Here is an 18952-nt window from a genome sequence, read left to right as displayed (position 1 = left end):
CAAAGTGCTGCACAGCCATGTTAAAAACAATATTATGCTCCACCAATGACTGAATAAAACAAAAAATGAATAAAAATAAAACCAATAAAAACAATATAAAAACAAATATGATTAAAAACTATTTTAAAGGGTAAAATTAATTAAAACAGTAAAATAAAAAAATAAAAAAAATAAAAGTGTTACCAAAAACATATAACTTTGTCTTGAATTAAAAAAAAACATTTTAGTCTTCACTAAGAAGGGTTCGGTGAATGTGCATCTGTTTGTTTATGTAAAACTATTTGTTTATTTTGTTGACCATTGACCGAAGAAATAATAAATAACTAAATACCTAAATACGCCACTATTCAGTTCACGCCATAATAACAATACAGTACAGTGCTAGTCTGCCATCTTGTGGTCAAAATGGTACATTACACCTGCAAAAACACAACAAAAACAGTCCACCGCGTCATTGCATACATTTTCGTAATGTCTTACCACTAGGGTCTGGATTCTGTTTACTATTCTTTTCAATTTCAATGCGTGTTTAGACGTTCATAAAAGACATATAGGACAAAATAACGTCTTATACGTATATCGGACGTTTTTGGTGCCAATGAGTGCGACCTAGACGTTGGAAACAAGCGCGCCCGCCAATGATCACCTTTTAAGCCCGGAGAGGGGCGGGGTCATCGCTGTCTAAGTAACACTCCAAGAAGCGCCCCGCCCCGCCCCTCAGTGCGCCGGGCTGATTGACAGGCAGCACACCGCGAATATGGCAGAGCGGCAACAGCAGAAGCTCGAAGGCAGGGTGAAGATCGGCCATTACGTCCTCGGCGTCACTCTCGGCGTGGGAACCTTCGGCAAAGTGAAGAGTTAAGTCGCGCTGTCGAGTGCTTGTTTATGTTTTTTATTTGTGAGCGTTTTGGCTGTGAAGTTGTCACGGTGCGACCTTCTTCACCCTCCTCTTTTTCGGACGTGCAGTCAGCGGCGGTGTAGTGTTTTGGCGTAGCTGCCCAGAGCAACGATAGCAACGTCAGAAAGCCACTGCGTAAAAGGCCTTTGAGAATACGGTTGTTTGAAAGTCACATTCCTGGAGCAAAATCAATGGCAGGTGGAATTATTTAGAGCAGGGGTGTCCAAACTTTTTCCACTGAGGGCTGCACACTGAAAAATCAAAGCAAGTGGGGGCCATTTATTTGAAAAAAACATTACAATATATGAATAAAAAAATACACATTTAGGCCTCCACTCAGGCTTGATCTCGGGGACCCCAAAGGGTTTTGGTAAAAATAAAATGTTAAAAATGTGGCATTCAGTATTATTGTTTTTATTATTATTCAAGTTTTAAATCTCTAGGTCAGGGGTCACCAACCTTTTTGAAACCACGAGATACTTCTTGAGTATTGATTAATGCGAAGGGCTACCAGTTTGATACACACTTAAATAAATTGCCAGAAATAGCCAATTTGCTCAATTTACTTTTAATAAATACATCTATATACATACAAAAATGGGTATTACTGTCGGTCATTCCGTCGTACATTTGTTTTCCTTTTACGGAAGGTTTTTGTAGAGAATAAATGATGAAAAAAACACTTAATTGAACGGTTTAAAAGAGGAGAAAACAGGAATTTTTTTTATTATATTTTGAAACATAGTTTATCTTTAATTTCGACTCTTTAAAATTCAAAATTCAACCGAAAAAAAGAAGAGAAAAACTAGCTAATTCAAATCTTTTTTGAAAAAAAAAATTAAAAAAAATTGATGGAACATCATTAGTAATTTTTCCTGATTAAGATTAATTTTAGAATTTTGATGACATGTTTTAAATAGGTTAAAATACAATCTGCGCTTTGTTAGAATATATAACAAATTGGACCAAGCTATATTTCTGACAAAAACAAATCATTATTTCTTCTAAATTTTCCAGAATTTTTTTTTAAAAGAAATTCAAGAGACTTTGAAATATAATTTTAATTTGATTTGCCAGAATAATTTTTATTTTATTTTAATCATAAGTTTGAAGAAATATTTCAAAAAATAATCTTCGTCGAAAAAACAGAAGCTAAAATGAAGAATTGAATTAAAATGAATTTATTATTCTTTACAATAATAAAAAAAACTTGAACATTGATTTAAATTGTCAGGAAAGAAGAGGAAGGAAATTAAAAGATAAAAAGTTATGTGTTTAAAAATCCAAAAATAATTTTTAAGGTTGTATTTTTTCTCTAAAATTGTCTTTCTGAAAGTTATAAGAAGCAAAGTAAAACAAATAAATGAATGTATTTAAACAAGTGAAGACCAAGTGTTTGAAATATTTTCATGGATTTTCAAATTCTATTTGAGTTTTGTCTCTCTTAGAATTAAAAATGTTGAGCAAAGCGAGACCAGCTTGCTAGTAAAAAAATACAATTCAAAAAATAGAGGCAGCTCACTGGTAAGTGCTGTTATTTGAGCTATTTTTAGAACAGGCCAGCGGGCGACTCATCTGGTTCTTACGGGCTACCTGGTGCCCACGGGCACCGCGTTGGTGACCCCTGCTCTAGATCAACATTAGGTCTATCTGTCAATATGACGTTTTTAAAGATTTAGGTTGTATGCTCTTTTTGTCAAAGAAAACCATGTTTTTAACGGAAAAAAAAATGCAATATTTTAAAGTAATTTTTAAGTAGAATGTTTGAGATTATATCATAATTGGAGCCGTAAAAAGGTCAACAACTCATAACGCCATTGATTTTAATCCCCTGTTATTTTTTGTGCAATGACACTTAAAAACAAAACCCACTGATCCAAAAGGGTCTACTCATTAAAGTGCTAAAAAAAATATATATATATTTTTTTACTGTTTAGTTTTAACACAATGGTCTCGAGATCAACTTCAGATTTATTCATCAATTATAAGTTTTTTTGTAGTTTTTTTTTTGTTTTGTTTTTTCGTTTTAGGCCCTTCTTTTAAACAAAAACAGCTCAGTTTTTTATATGGCAAACACAAAATATCTCAAAGTGAAATATTTAATGTGACGAAAATGGAGCCTTGAATCGGTCAATAATTCATAATTGATTTTGAATCACTATTTTTTTTTTTTTTAAGAAAGAATCAGCCTGCATGGACGCTTTGTGTTATTAGAGTAAACATTGCAACATGTTCTTGTTACATTTCACCTGTTTTCTTTTTTATACCACTTTTATTGTTTTTAATTTTTTTCCATAGTATTTTTAAAATGTGCCGCGGGGCCATTAAAAAATGACCTGCGGGTGGCAAATGGCCCCCGGGCCGCACTTTGGACACCCCTGATTTAGAGTATGACACTATCGCAAATATTTAAAATTTCACACGCGTTGTCTGTTTATATTTTACTTTATTTTTTATTTTTGAAAGGGCACGCACCGGGTTTAGCCCCCATTTTATCTTGCAAGACACCTACTGCTGTTCGAGATTAATCAGTGCGATTCAGAGTCGATTATTTTACCCTGTTGTGATATAAATGTAGCTATTAGAGAGAATATATATAGTGTGCAACATTCTGCTTTTCATAACAATAACAAGTGCTTACACGTCAGTTTTTTTTTTGTAGTTTTGACCACCCTGTGTGTGACCTTGTTTGCTTCAGCTGCAAACTAAACTGGCAAAACAACGTTTAACACCAGCTGTGTTGTGTAAATCATAAATAAAAACATTGCAAATCCTTTTATTATATTCAATTGAATAGACTGCAAAGACAAGATATGTAATGTTCGATTTGAGAAAGTATTTTTTATATGTTTGCAAATAATCATTAACTTATAATTTAATGGCAGCAACTCATTGCAAAAAAAATCGTCAGGGACATTTTTACCACTGTGTTACATGGCCTTTCCTTTTAACAACACTCAGTAAACGTTTGGGAACTGAGGGGACCCAATTTTTGAAGCTTTCCAGGTGGAATTTTTTACCATTCTTGCTTGATGGACACCTTAAGTTGTTCAACAGTCCGTTGTGGTATTTTAGGCTTCATAATCCGCCACATATTTTGAATGGGTTACAGGTCTGGACTACAGGGAAGCCAGTCTAGTACCCATACTCTTTTACTACGAAGCCACGCTGTTGTAACACGTGGTTTGGCATCGTCTTGCTAAAATAAGCAGCCATCCAAGCACCATGATAATGGTGCTTGGATGGCAACATATCAATCAATCAATCAATGTTTACTTATATAGCCCTAAATCACTAGTGTCTCAAAGGGCTGCACAAACCACAACACAAACCACTACGACATCCTCGGTAGGCCCACATAAGGGCAAGGAAAACTCACACCCAGCCCAGTGGGACGTCGGTGATAATGTTGCTCCAAAACCTGTATGTACCTCCTCAGCATTAATGATGCCTTCACAGATGTGTAAATTACCCATGCCTTGGGCACTAATACACTCCCATACCATCACAGATGCTGGCTATTGAACTTAGCGCCTAAAACAATAAGGACGGTTCTTTTCCTCTTTGGTCCGGAGAACACAACGTCCACAGTTTCCAAAAACAATTTGAAATCTGGACTCATCAAACCACAGAACATTTTTACATGTTGCATCAGTCCATCTGAGATGAGCTCGGGCCCAGCGTTTCTGGGTGTTGTTGATAAATGGCTTTCGCTTTGCATAGTTGAGTTTTAACTTGCACTTACAGATGTAGCGACGAACTGTAGTTACTGAGAGTGGTTTTTTGAAGTGTTCCTGAGTCCATGTGGTGATATCCTTTACCCACTGATGTCGCTTTTTGATGCTGTACCGCCTGAGGGATTGAAGGTCACGGGTATTCAATGTTGGTTTTCAGCCTTGCTGCTTACGTGGAGTGATTTCTCCAGATTCTCTGAACCTTTTGACGATATTATGGACCGTAGATGGTAAAATCCCTAAATTCTTTGCACCAACTTGGTGGCCTATTGGTTAGAGTGTCCGCCCTGAGATCGGTAGGTTGTGAGTTCAAACCCCGGCCGAGTCATACCAAATACTAAAAAAATGGGAGCCATTCCCTCCCTGCTTGGCACTCAGCATCAAGGGTGGGGAATGGGGTTTAAAAATCACCAAAATGATTCCCTACTGCTCCCCTCACCTCCCAGGGTGTGTTCAAGGGTGATGGGTGAAATGCAGAGAATAATTTCGCCACACCTAATGTGTGTGTGTCTACCATTGGTACTTTAATAGCTGGTTGAGAAATGTTGTTCTTAAACAATTTGCTCCCACATTTGTTCACAAAGTGGTGACCCCCACCCCATCCCGGTTTGTGAATGACTGGGTATAAAAGCAGCTTCCATGAAATGCTCAATAATGGCACCCACCTGTTCCCAGTGTGCCTGTTCACCTGTGGGATTTTCCAAATAAGTGTTTGATGAGCGTTCCTCAACTTTCTCAGTCTTTTTTGCCACTTGTGAAAGCTTTTTTGAAACATGTTGCAGGCGTCAAACTCCAAATGAGCTGATATTTGCACAAAATAAAACTATTTTCCAGTTCAAACTTAAATATCTTGTCTTTGCAGTCTATTGAATTGAATAAACGTTTTTATTTACCATTTACACAACATGCCAACTTCCCTGGTTTTGGGTGTGGTACATTTTAAACCATAATATGAGGGAGTGTGTGCAACAGGTTTCCAAAACAGCACCATTAGCACCTTGTCCCATAGGGCCCATATGCTCTTGTCCATGGCATAGGGGAGCTGGATACACCTGCACACTCAAACTAGATAAATACATGAATCAGCAATAGTAGAAACTAGAGTTGCACGATTTTGCGACAAAAAATGTAATTGCAATTTTTCTCTCAAAGTGCAATTCGATTTGCAATGTTTATACTTTACACATCTAGATGCATACAACTCTGAAAATAACGAGTGACATGTTACTTCTACTTTCTATCAACATCTTCTTATTTTAAGATGCCCCCTAAAACAGGGGTGTCCATACTTTTTCCACTGAAATCCACGTGCTGAAAAATTCAAGCATGCGGCGGCTATTTTTAATATTTAAACAGTTCAATAAACGTGAATAAACAAACAGCAGTGACACAATTCCTTTCTGATATTTTCAACCAAATATCCTGTTTTGCATCTTGTCTTCCTTGGCGTCATTAGTCGGGGAGCACCAGCTGACGGGGCATAAGGTGGCAGTGAAGATCCTCAACAGGCAGAAGATTCGCAGCCTGGATGTCGTGGGCAAAATCAAGCGAGAGATCCAGAATCTCAAACTGTTCCGGCACCCGCACATCATCAAGCTGTGAGTGAGGAATGCTTTAAATCAGGGGGTTCTTGACCTTTTTGACATCAGGGCCCAACTTTTCCACTACAGAGGGGCCTGGGACTTACTCAAATATTAGCACTGAATTAGTAATCTTTCACCTGATTTTAATTATTTCCAATAATTATAAATAACCTACTTACAGTTTGCAAACACGTCAAATGATTTGAAAGCATGTGTTAATCACACAAAAAAAAATATTTAGTCAACACAAACATTAGGCTTAGGTCAGGCTGATTAGAAAAATAAATATTAATCAAATATAGTGTATAAGAAAGGCCTCATAAATAACCAACACAAATGAATATACATAAATAATTGATATTGAGCAAAAAAAAAAGGAAAAAATATGTTAACTTAACCGTCAATAAAATGTAAGTGTAAATAAAAATACATACCGTATTACCTGGACTATATTGCGCTCTTAAAATCCTTTTTTTCCTCAAAACTCGACAGTGCGCCTTATAACTTGGTGCGCCTAATGTAAGGAATAAGTTTGGTTGAGCTCACCCACCTCGAACCTATTTTATTTGGTATGTGGTGTAATAAGTGTGACCAGTAGATGGCAGTCAAACATAAGAGATAAGTGTAGCCTGCACTATGATGGGTCTCAAATAAACAACACCAACATTTTAAATGTTGCATTGAAAATATAGAACATTACACACAGCGCTCAAAAATCTATCAAAATGTTTTAGTACAACTTTGGTAAGCTATGAAGCCGAACCGCTTGAAGGATTGTCTGCGCATCAAACATAAGAGTATTATAATGGTGTGTGTATTAGGTAAGATCTGGCGTTTCGTGTCGCAATATCATGCAAAAGCAACTTTTCTTACCTTCTGGTACCTGCTGACCTGTAATTGGGATCTGCATTAATCTTGAAAAATTGCTTGCGTCCGCGGCGACGCTGTAGCTGATAAACTTTTTTTCTTTTTCCTATCTTCCTGTTATGGGACATTCATACTCCGCTGTTGCCATTTTTAATATATAGTAGTTTAAAGTTATTACTTATATCTGTCAGTAAACTCACCATGAAAGCTCTAAAACATACCGGTGTAGTGAGTTGTTATTGTTCACTCAAGGAACTTTAGTTATTAGAGTTCCGGTCGGACGATTTTTCAAGGGACACATTTCCGGTGTGGTTGTTTCCGGATGAGGAGATGCTGCTCCGTTACTGATTGAAGTAAAGTCTGAATGTCATTAAAACAGTTAGCTCCATCTCTTGACACTTCTTCCACTCCCGTCCTCGCACGCTACACCGTTACAACAAAGATGACGGGGTAGAACCCGCTGCCGAAGATGAGCCACGTAAATAAGACTGCACACAAATGGCGCATCCAGAAGCGACTGTCAGAAAACGGCTTGAAGACGATCTGTAAAACATCATCTATGCAACATTTTGACCCAAAGAACCACTATTACATGTTATGTAGACCACAAGGAAGTGTATTACAAAAAAAAATATTTAAAACAAACTCCTTTTAATGAGCCCTATATAATCCGGTGCGCCTAATATATGAAAAAAGATCAAAAATAGATCACTCATCGGCAGTGCGCATTATAAACAGGTGCGCCCTATGGTCCGGAAAATATGGTATTCACCATTAGTCATAACTTTTGCACTTAAGAAACTTCTCTCTCACTTAAACTCTAAACTTCTTCTGTCTGTTTGATATTGTCATTACCGCCACAAGTGGTTGAAAACTAAGTACCCCTGCAGCCTATACAGACCACAGCTGAAAAACTGATATTTGCTGAACAATTGGCCTTATGATTAAGAAACACTATTGGGACCAATGACCTAAAGTCTCGAGTCTGCATTCGGAGCAGGTTTACTTGTGAGTTGCCGTGAAACTAAAGTCTGTCATTGAAGTTGGATTATACAGAGCATCGTCTAATCCCTTCTGTTTACTACTGTGGTATATTTTCTAACAGATATTTCCGCCATGTTTGATCTAGGTCAGTGTTTTTTTAACCTTTTCTGAGACAAGGCACGTTTTTTTCATTGAAAAAATCTCAAGGCACACCACCAGCAGAAAACATTAAGAAATGACAGCCGATATTGACAGTAAAAAGTCGTTCTCGCATTTGTTGGATATGAATTCAAACCATAACCAACCATGCATCACTATAGTTCTTGTCTCAAAGTAGGTGTACGGTCACGACCTGTCAGAACACGCCGTGACTTATTTTGAATTTCCTGTATAGTGTTTTACTTCTTGTCCTGCACTCCTATTTTGTAGACGCCGTCTACTGCTCCACACGCTGTAAGTCTTTGCTGTCGTCCAGCATTCTATTTTTGTTTACTTTGCAGCCAGTTCAGTTTTAGCTTCATTCTCCATAGCCTTCCCTAAGCTTCAATGCCTTTTCTTAGCGGCACTTGCCTTTTGTTTATATTTGGTTTAAGCATTAGATACCTTTTACCTGCACGCTGCCTCCCGCTGTCGTCTGCATATTGTGATCACGACAAACCACGTTCCCGACATCTACACTGATATGGAAGAGTATAACATGGTTACTCTGCCGATCTGTAGACAGCATAGGCACTCAACAACGGCAAATTTGCGGATTATAATTACCGGTTTGCAAAACATATTTTTAACCCAATTACCGCATTTTTCGGAGTATAAGTCGCTCCAGAGTATAAGTCGCACCTGCCGAAAATGCATAATAAAGAAGGAAAAAAATCTATAATTCTCACTGGAGTTGTAGATTCCTAAAGTAGCCTTAGCTTGACGCTCTTCTACTATCACATTCACTCCGCTTGCTGCTGCAACAACAAAACAAAACTCCAGATGTTCTTCTTCGTTTGTATGGTTTACTTGTGATCTTAATAATTCAAAACATAAAACAGTCACGATGTGGGAACAAATGAATGACAAAATAAAGAGAGTTTGTTGCAGTACGAGTTAGAAAAAGTATGAATGAGAATAAGTATGAGTGAGGTCAAAAAACGGTGTGGCTCGATTCCACCGCACCTGACTGCCATTACCCATGACACCTTGCGTCCAAAAACCACCTTACCACACAGATCCTTCCGCCATACGTATATACACTTAAAACAGTTAGATTAGATTAGATAGTACTTTATTTATTCCGTCAGGAGAGTTCCTTCAGGAAAATTACAATTTTCAGCACAATCCCATTCAAGATCAGACAAACATTACAGGGAGACAGAACATGGTCGCTGACGGGTCTGCCGGCTTCCAGCGCCCCTTACAAAAAAGATGACATACAGGTAAACGGGGGGGGGGGGATGGGAGAAAAGAATAGAAGATTAAAATAAAAAATAAAAAAAATCGGTCTTAGCCTGGGCCCTGGAGTGGGGGTGCAGACTGAGGCCAAGGGAAAAAAAAAAAAACAACTCATAGCCATAGTACACATCCCTCTTACATGTGTGTAAGAGGGAAACATCAAACATCAAAGAACACAGAGGACATAAAAGACATTAAAGCAGCAGATACAACCAGACACTTCTACATACAGCTATGAATAAAAAGTAAAATAAACATATACACTGTGGTGGCCTCTGCGGTGTTCCACGCCATTGTCCGCTGGGGAGGAGGGAGCATGGCCAGAGACAGAAGCAGACCCAACAAAGCAACCAAGACAGCCGACTCCACTCTCGGCCAATGTCCAGTCCGCATGGATGAGCGAGGACACATCCAAGGTGACTGAGGTGTCCGACACCTGCTCACCCAGTCAAGACACCGCGAAGCCTCTCCGTCCCAGCGCTCAGTGCTAGCTTCGCAGCCCTGTCCCCTCATCCGCATCTCCTCCAGTACATCCAAACAAACTCTGGTGTAGCAGAGACCCAGCAGCTGGTCTCCATGGCCAAAAGGCTCCCGGGAGGCAGATCCAAAAGTCCACAAAAAAGCACCACAGAGGTCACGAAAGTGCCACTCCTTGTCACACAGTCCCAAAGGGTCCCAGACCAAAATGCTAAAAAATATAATAACACATGAAAACAAGAGGGAAACACAAAAGGATGACACAAGAGCACAGAGCTCCTGCCTACAGCAGCCACTACAGCAGCGCCATCTTGGAAAAAAAAAAAAAAAAAAAAGTTATGTCATCAAATCATTTTGACAAATGTAATAATTACAATTAAAGTGAGCTTTATATAATTACTCTAAGCATTCAATATATAAATGTTCTTATCATGCAAATAAAGTAAATAGTCCCCTTTTGGCTAAATAAATATAAAGCACCTTCCATAAAATGTAAATGAACTTAAACAGTATTTAGGCTCCTACTGGAGTATAAGTCGCATTTTTGGGGGAAATTTATTTAATAAAACCCAACACCAAAATTAGACATTTGAAAGGCAATTTAAAATAAATAAAGAATAATGAACAACAGGCTGAATAAGTGTATGTTATATGACGCATAAATAACCAACTGAGAAGGTGCCTGCTATGTTATCGTTACATATTACCAAACAATCTGTCACTCCTAATCGCTAAATCCCATGAAATCTTGTACGTCTAGTCACTTACGCGAATGAGCTAAATAATATTATTTGATATTTTACGGTAACGTGTTAATAATGTCACACATAAGTCACTACTGACTATAAGTCGCAACCCCGGCCAAACTCTGGAAAAAAAACTGCGATTTATTGTCCGAAAAATACGGTAGGTGAAATTACATAATCTCCCACAGCACACCAGACTATCTCACCTACTCAGTGGCCTAGTGGTTAGAGTGTCGGCCCTGAGATCGGTAGGTTGAGAGTTAAAATCCCGGCCGAGTCATACCAAAGACTATAAAAAAATGGGACCTGTTGCCTCCCTGCTTGGCACTCAGCATCAAAGGTTGGAATTGGGGGTTAAATCACCATAAATGATTCCCGGGCGCGGCACCGCTGCTGCCCACTGCTCCCCTCACCTCCCAGGGGGTGATCAAGGGCATGGGTCAAATGCAGAGGACAAATTTCACCACACTTAGTGTGTGTGTGTGTGACAATCATTGGTACTTTAACTTTAACTTTAACTCACGGCAGCACGTTGGTTGAAAAACACTGATCCATGTAATATATGCTAACAGCTGATTACCTTGCTCGAACTGAAATGAATCTCAAACATGGTCAATAATAATAATAATACCCCAAAAATCAAATATAAATATATAATAATATTAATAATAATAGTAATATACAGTGGAATTTCCTTGCACGGTTAAATCCTCATCAAGATGCACATGCATGCTAAAATGCTCTGCCATTTTTAATAAATATAAGCGTATGGGGTAGAGAGGCCGTCAAAGGGGGCTTGGCCTGGAGGAGGGCTTTCTGCACGTAAATAGGACCGCCCACAAAACGGTGCATTCTACAGAGGTATTAACTTGTGTATTGCACAGCTACATGTAATATACAGTGGAATTCCCTCCACAGGGTTAAATCCTCATCAAGATGTCTTAGCTCTGCTTATGTTTTCCTTTTGACCTTGCCTACTTTCTCTCTCTCCGCTCTCCACTCTTTTTACCAAACAGCGTCTCAACATTCTCAAGTGTTATTTTTAGCCCCTCCCCAGTAAGGGTTTTAGTCCCCTGTCACCCTGCAAGTTATGGTTGATATGTGACCTCCGAGGTGGTGTGCTGTGGATCACAGCCACAGACGTATACACAACTTCTAGCTTTAAGGCATTGGATGCTGAGGAAGCATCGCCCCCTAAGAGCAGCCGTCTATGAGACTTGGCTTTTAGTCCCTGTGATAGAACCTTTATTTAACAAGATAAGAAACCCATTGAGATCAAGATCTCTTTCACAAGGGTGACCTGGCCAAGAGGTCAACAGCACATGTTAAAAAAGTAATACGCTAAGACAGTGGTTCTCAACCTTTTTTCAGTGATGTACCCCCTGTGAACATTTTTTAAAATCAAGTACACCCTAATCAGAGCAAAACATTTTTGGTTGAAAAAAAGAGATAAAGAAGTAAAATACAGCACTGTGTCATCAGTTTCTGATTTATTTAATTGTATAACAGTGCAAAATTTTGCTCATTTGTAGTGGTCTTTCTTGAACTATTTGGAAAAAGATATAAAAATAACTAAAAACTTGTTGAAAAATAAACAAGTGATTCAATTATAAATAAAGATTTCTACACATAAAAGTAATCATCAACTTAAAGTGCCCTCTTTGGGGATTGTAATACAGATCCACCTGCATTCATGAACTTAATTCTAAACATTTCTTCACAAAAACAGAAATCTTTAACATCAAATGTTATGGAACATGTCCACAAAAAATCTAGCTGTCAACACTGAATATTGCAATGTTGCATTTCTTTTCACAGTTTATGAACATACATTCATATTTTTTTAAATATTATTCAATAAATATATTTATAAAGGATTTTTGAATTGTGGAATATTTAAAAAAAATCTCACGTACCCCTTGGCATACCTTCAAGTACCCCAAGGGGTACGTGTACCCCCATTTGAGAACCACTGCGCTAAGACATTCATTTTAAAATACATAAAAGAGAACTGTAAAACAATAAAGAGTAACACCTTTTAAAAACACAGTTACTGTGCAAACGTCTCACGCTGTCTTTCCCTCAGGACAAAACGGAAGGCTCCACATGGAAGTAGTTCAGTGAGTTTCAGTTTCGTCTGCAATGTATTCCACGCTATAGTTGCAGCAATGCCAAAAGTTCTTCGGTTTATCCATGGGGAACAGTTAAAACATAGAAATTGTTAGTGTAATGCAGGCCTGTGCAATTATTTTGACTAGGAGGCCAAATTTGGAGAAATAAATGTGTCTGAGGGCCGGTATATCTATTTTTAGGAACACTAATACAAAATCTCACAATAATGTCTGATTGAATGCTAAAAAACATTTGGACAGACCGTCTGAAAAAAACCGAACGGAATGTTTGATTTTTCTATGATCGATAAAACACAGAATATTGAACGTCACACCTCCTCTCGATCGACATATTTTACAATCAAGCAAAACGCAAAAAAAATGCAACAAACAGCGGCATATGAACGCAAAGGGTAAAAATACAATATACAATCTGATATATAAATAAGCTTTAGAACAGGGGTGTCAAACGTACGGCCCGCAAACAGGTTTTAACCGGCCCGCAGGATGAGTTTGCTAAATATACAAATTAACCTGAAATTTTTGAATGAAAGAAACAGCTCTTCTACATGGGTCTATTGGATGTTGCAATAGCAATTCTTTGTATCTCTGTAGATCAGGGGTCGAGCCGCATGCGGCTCTTGGATCACTCTGATGTGGCTCAGCTGCATACTTGCCGACCCCCCCCCCCCCCCCTCCCCCCATTTTACCGGGAAGTTTTCCAAATTTCATTGCCTCTCCCAGAAATCTCCCCAGGATAACATTCTCAGATTTTCACCCAGACAACAATATTGAGGCCGTGCCGTGATGGCAATGCCTTAAACGTCCTCTCGACCATGTCGTAGCGTCCGCTTTACTATGCTCTCTGAGTGCCGGCCGGCCACATCTAACGTGCGGCCGCTGACTCACCGCACAAGCGACTGCAAGGCCTAGTTGTTCAACAGCCATAGCGGTTACACTGAGGGTTGTGATATAAATAACTTTAGCACTCTTACTAATATGCGCCACACTGTGAACCCACACCAAACAAGAATGACAAACACATTTCGGGAGAACATCCGCACTGTAACACATTATAAACGCAACATAACAATTACCCAGAATCCCATGCATCCCTAACTATTCCGGGCTTGATTGTACACCCCCACTACCACCCCCGCCCTCCGTGTGTCGATTGAGGTGGGCGGGGTTGGGTGCTAGCGGGGGTGTATAATGGAGCCCGGAATAGTTAGGGATGCATGGGATTCTGGGTAATTGTTAAGTTGCATTTATAATGTGTTACAGTGCGGATGTTCTCCCAAAATGTGTTTGTCATTCTTGTTTGGTGTGGGTTCACAGTGTGGCGCATATTAGTAAGAGTGCTAAAGTTGTTTATAATAAAACCCTCAGTGTTACCTGTATGGCTGTTGAGTAAGTATGCCTTGCAGTCGCTTAGATGTGTCTGCAGAAGCCACATACAACATACGAATGGGCTGGTAAGCTGTTTGTTACGGTTGTGGAGGGCGCTAAACGCATTGTCATCATAACACGCCCTTATTATTGTTGTTTGGGTGAAAACCAGCAGACAGTCGAGAGAAAGGTTGCCCTGAAACTCTGTAGTCTCCCGGAAAAATTGAGATGGTTGGCAAATGTGTTGTCAAGCGGCATTCAAATAAAACTTACACTAATATTAAATGTTCATATTAAGGTGCGGGCCGTGTGTCTGAGACCTTTGGTTAATACATAGCACAAAGCAAAACAAAACTTTGTACGCTGTGTTATTTCATTTTAAATTCCAAAAGAGTCTTGTGGCTCCCATAGTTTTCTTTATTTTGTGAAATGGGTCAAAATGGCTCTTTGAGTGGTAAAGGTTGGCGACCCCTGCTGTAGATGATGGTACATATGTACACAATAAACCACATGATGTTAGTACATCAATCGAGGAAAATGATCAAACTACATACATGGCATACTGTAATTTGATTTTGATATTTTTTTATCTTGATAGATTGAAAATGAACACAATTGAGTTGACTGATCATTCATTCAGAAAATATAAATAACGACAAATGAAGACTACTATGAACCGCAACATATAAGTGTAAAAAAACAACAAGATTATGATTTGTACATTTTCAGAATGTGCTTCTTCTATTTTTAAACACAGAAAACAATCTGAAAGTGTCTTTATTTTTAAGTTATCGTGCGGGGATTTTACCAGTCCGGCCCACTTGGGAGTAGATTTTTCTCCATGTGGCCCCCGATCTAAATTGAGTTTGGCACCCCTGCTTTAGAACTTTGTTGTGAAAATCAACTTCCACGTCTGTCCCTGACACCCACATTTCCGGCTGACACTCTGTGGAAACGCTCCCCGCCCACGCTGCTTGGTGCCTCGTCTGAACTGCTGTGACTTGGATTACCATAGTAACTAATTAATTACCATAGTAACTAGTATATCATGCAAAAGCGCAGATTCCAACCATTGAAATACTTTGTATAGTTCAAGACTTACGGTCATTAGAAAACATCACTGTGCATCATAATGGCAGCTACACTTTCCATCTTAAAGATTAAAAAAATATATTTGGGAATGTCCGGCGGGCCAGATTGAAAAGCTTAAAGGGGAACATTATCACCAAACCTATGCAAGCGTCAATATATACCTTTATGGTGCAGAAAAAAGACCATGTATTTTTTTAACCGATTTCCGAACTCTAAATTGGTGAATTTTGGCAAATTAAACGCCTTTCTGTTTATCGGTCTTTTAGCGATGACGTCAGAACGTGACGTCACCGAGGTAACACACCCGCCATTTTCATTTTCAACACATTAAAAACACCTGGTCTCAGCTCTGTTATTTTCCGTTTTTTCGACTATTTATTGGAACCTTAGAGACATCATGCGTCGTCGGTGTGTTGTCGGAGGGTGTAACAACACTAACAGGGAGGGATTCAAGTTGCACCACTGGCAAGAAATCTGCCACCAGACCCCCATTGAATTTGCCAGAGTGTCTTCACATTTTACCGGCGATGTTAAGACAGACATGGCACAGAGATGTATGGATAACCTGCAGATGCATTTGCAACGATTAAGTCAACGAAATCACAAAGGTGAGTTTTGTTGATGTTGTTGACTTATGTGCTAATCAGACATATTTGGTCACAGCATGACTGCCAGCTAATGCTAACATGCTACGCTAATCGATGCTAACATGCTATTTACGCTAGCTGTATGTACATTTGAAACTAGATACCCACATTTAATGCGAAACAAACACTTACCAATCGACGGATTTAAGTTGCTCCAGTGTCACAAGATGCGAAAGTCCTGATCGTTTGGTCCGCACATGTTACCGGCGATGCTAATAAGGCAGCCATGCTATGGGCCACTTCATTAGGTACACCCATGCTATGGCCGAGTAGCGTCAATAGCTATTCGCTCAAGAGCTTCAATTTCTTCTTCAATTTCGTTTTCGCTATCTGCCTCCATACTCCGACCATCTGTTTCAATACATGCGTAATCTGTTGAATCGCTTAAGCCGCTGAAATCCGAGTCTGAATCCGAGCAAATGTCACTATATCTTGTGATTTAGGGCTATATAAGTAAACATTGATTGATTGATTGATATCTTGCTGTGCTATTCGCCATTGTTTGTTTACATTGGCAGCACTGTATGACGTCACAGGGAAATGGACAGTCGCATCGCGAATAGCGAAAATCAAGAACTTTAAAGCTTTTTTTAGGGATATTCCGGGAGGTGTAAAATTTTGAAAAAAACTTCGAAAAATAAAACAAGCCGCAGGGAACTGATTTTCATTGTTTTGAACCCTTTTGAAATTGTGGTAATGTTCCCCTTTAACGGGCCGCATGTGGCCCCCGGGTCTGGCATAATGCATAAGAGCTGCTTTTTCTTTGTAACAAAGTACACAAGTATGAAAACATTAAAACTAAAAGAGCCTTATAAATGATAGTCAGCCAATGTGTGTATCAGCGTGCACTCAATGAAGATAAGTCTGACTTCATCTACAGTTGATAATGGTGGGTGAGACTATGACAGCCAGTAACAAATATTAGTGCTGAGTGAAAAACAATGTCCGAGGACTGGAGGCATTTAGATGAAGCACTAAAATAAAGCACGTCTCCTTAATCAATTAAGGGCAATTGATATTTCTATTATAATGACAACTGGCTTTTTTAATTGGAGATATGAGCATTTTATCAATTGTTTTAGACTTTTCTCTAATGTTGCGGCTATGTTTCAGGTACCAAGTGATCAGCACGCCAACAGATTTCTTCATGGTTATGGAGTATGTGTCAGGAGGGGAGCTCTTCGACTACATCTGCAAGCATGGACGGGTGAGCGGTCATTTATTTGTCAACTTGCAAGGATCAAATCTTATTTTGGTGTCTTTGGGATTAGCAGCAAGTCCTTCACGGCGATTGGTCATATAAAAGTAGAGATCAAGCAACTATCGGCGCCGATATTTGACGTTTTAAAGTACATCAGTATCAGTCTCTTTTTTATAGGTTTTGGCCTTTTTTAACAACTACAACAAAACTATATTAGTGGGGCGGCATAGCTCAGTTGGTAGATTGGCCGTGCCAGCAATTTTAGGGTTCCAGGTTAGATTCCCGCTTCCGCCATCCTAGTCACTGCTGTTGTGTCCTTGGGCAAGACACATTACCCACCTGCTCCAAGTGCCACCCACACTGGTTTGAATGTAACTTAGATATTGGGTTTCACTATGCAAAGCACTTTGAGTCACTAGAAAAAAGCGCTATATACAAACCCCGTTTCCACATGAGTTGGGAAATTGTGTTAGATGTAAATATAAACGCAATACAATGATTTGCAAATGCTTTTCAACCCATATTCAGTTGAATGCACTACAAAGACAAGATAGTTGATGTTCAAACTCATAAACTAATTTTTTTTTTGCAAATAATGATTAACTTTGAATCACATGGCTGCAACACGTGCCAAAGTAGTTGGGAAAGGGCATGTTCACCACTGTGTTACATCACCTTTTCTTTTAACAACCCTCAATAAACGTTTGGGAACTGAGGAAACTAATTGTTGAAGCTTTGAAAGTGGAATTCTTTCACATTCTTGTTTTATGTAGAGCTTTAGTCGTTCAACAGTCCAGGGTCTCCGCTGTCGTATTTTACGCTTCATAATGAGGCGCACATTTTCGATAGGTGACAGGTCTGGACTGCAGGCGGGCCAGGAAAGTACTTGCACTCTTTTACTACGAAACCACGCTGTTGTAACACGTGGCTTGTCGTTGCTTCGATGACAACTTATGTTGCTCCAAAACCTGTATGGACCATTCTGCATTAATGGTGCTTTCACAGATGTGGAAGTTACCCATGCCTCGAGCACTAATACACGCCCATACCATCACAGATGCTGGCTTTTGAACTTTGCGCTTATAACAATCCGGATGGTTATTTTCGTCTTTGTTCCGGAGGACACCACGTCTACAGTTTCCAAATATAATGTGAAATATGGATTCGTCAGACCACAGAACACTTTTCCACTTTGCATCAGCTCGGGCCCAGCGAAGCCAGCGGCGTTCTTTGGTGTTGTTGATAGATGGGTTTTGCTTTGCATAGCAGAGTTTTAACTTGCACTTACAGATGTAGCGACTAACTGTAATTACTGACAGTGCTCCTGATCCCATGTGGTGATATCCTTTACACTATGTCTGCCGAAAATGTATATTTTTGGGAGAAAAAAATTCGCAAAAATGTCGTAAAGGGGGACCCTTACGCAAACATGTGAAAAAAAGTTCTTGCTTCAGCAGCACATTACTGGTGCTGTAGTTGTAGGAAATGTCTCAAAACATCATCAGGCGTGCCGACAATACCCGAAAATGGCAGAAAATGCAGATTTTTGTAAAACTTTTTCTCGCTAAAATGTCGTAAGGGGGGGCCCTTACGCAAAAATTGGAAAAAACGGACTTGCTTCAGCAGCACAATACTGGTGCTGTAGTTGTAGGAAACGTCTCAAAACCTCATCAGGAGTGCCGACAAAACCCAAAAATGGCAGAAATTGCATATTTTTGGAAAACTTTTTTTCGCTAAAATGTCCTAAGGAGGGACCCTTACGCAAAAATTCGAAAAAACGGAC

At 39.2% G+C, this 18952-nt stretch overlaps 1 protein-coding gene across 1 annotated transcript in view; it reads left to right on the top strand.

Moving 5' to 3' along the window:
* Positions 1–697: 697 nt before the first annotated feature.
* Positions 698–18952, top strand: part of prkaa2 (protein kinase, AMP-activated, alpha 2 catalytic subunit) — a 57721-nt gene continuing 39466 nt past the window's right edge. Inside the window, exons 1-3 of the mRNA XM_061887919.1 lie at positions 698–857; positions 6089–6230; positions 17082–17175. Coding sequence (XP_061743903.1) covers positions 758–857; positions 6089–6230; positions 17082–17175 — 336 coding nt within the window. The 5' untranslated portion in view covers positions 698–757. The remainder of the gene's footprint in view (positions 858–6088; positions 6231–17081; positions 17176–18952) is intronic.

Source organism: Nerophis ophidion, linkage group LG26 (genome assembly GCF_033978795.1).
Source record: "Nerophis ophidion isolate RoL-2023_Sa linkage group LG26, RoL_Noph_v1.0, whole genome shotgun sequence".
NCBI classification, from domain to species: domain Eukaryota; kingdom Metazoa; phylum Chordata; class Actinopteri; order Syngnathiformes; family Syngnathidae; genus Nerophis; species Nerophis ophidion.
This window is presented reverse-complemented; position numbering and strand designations above follow the sequence as displayed.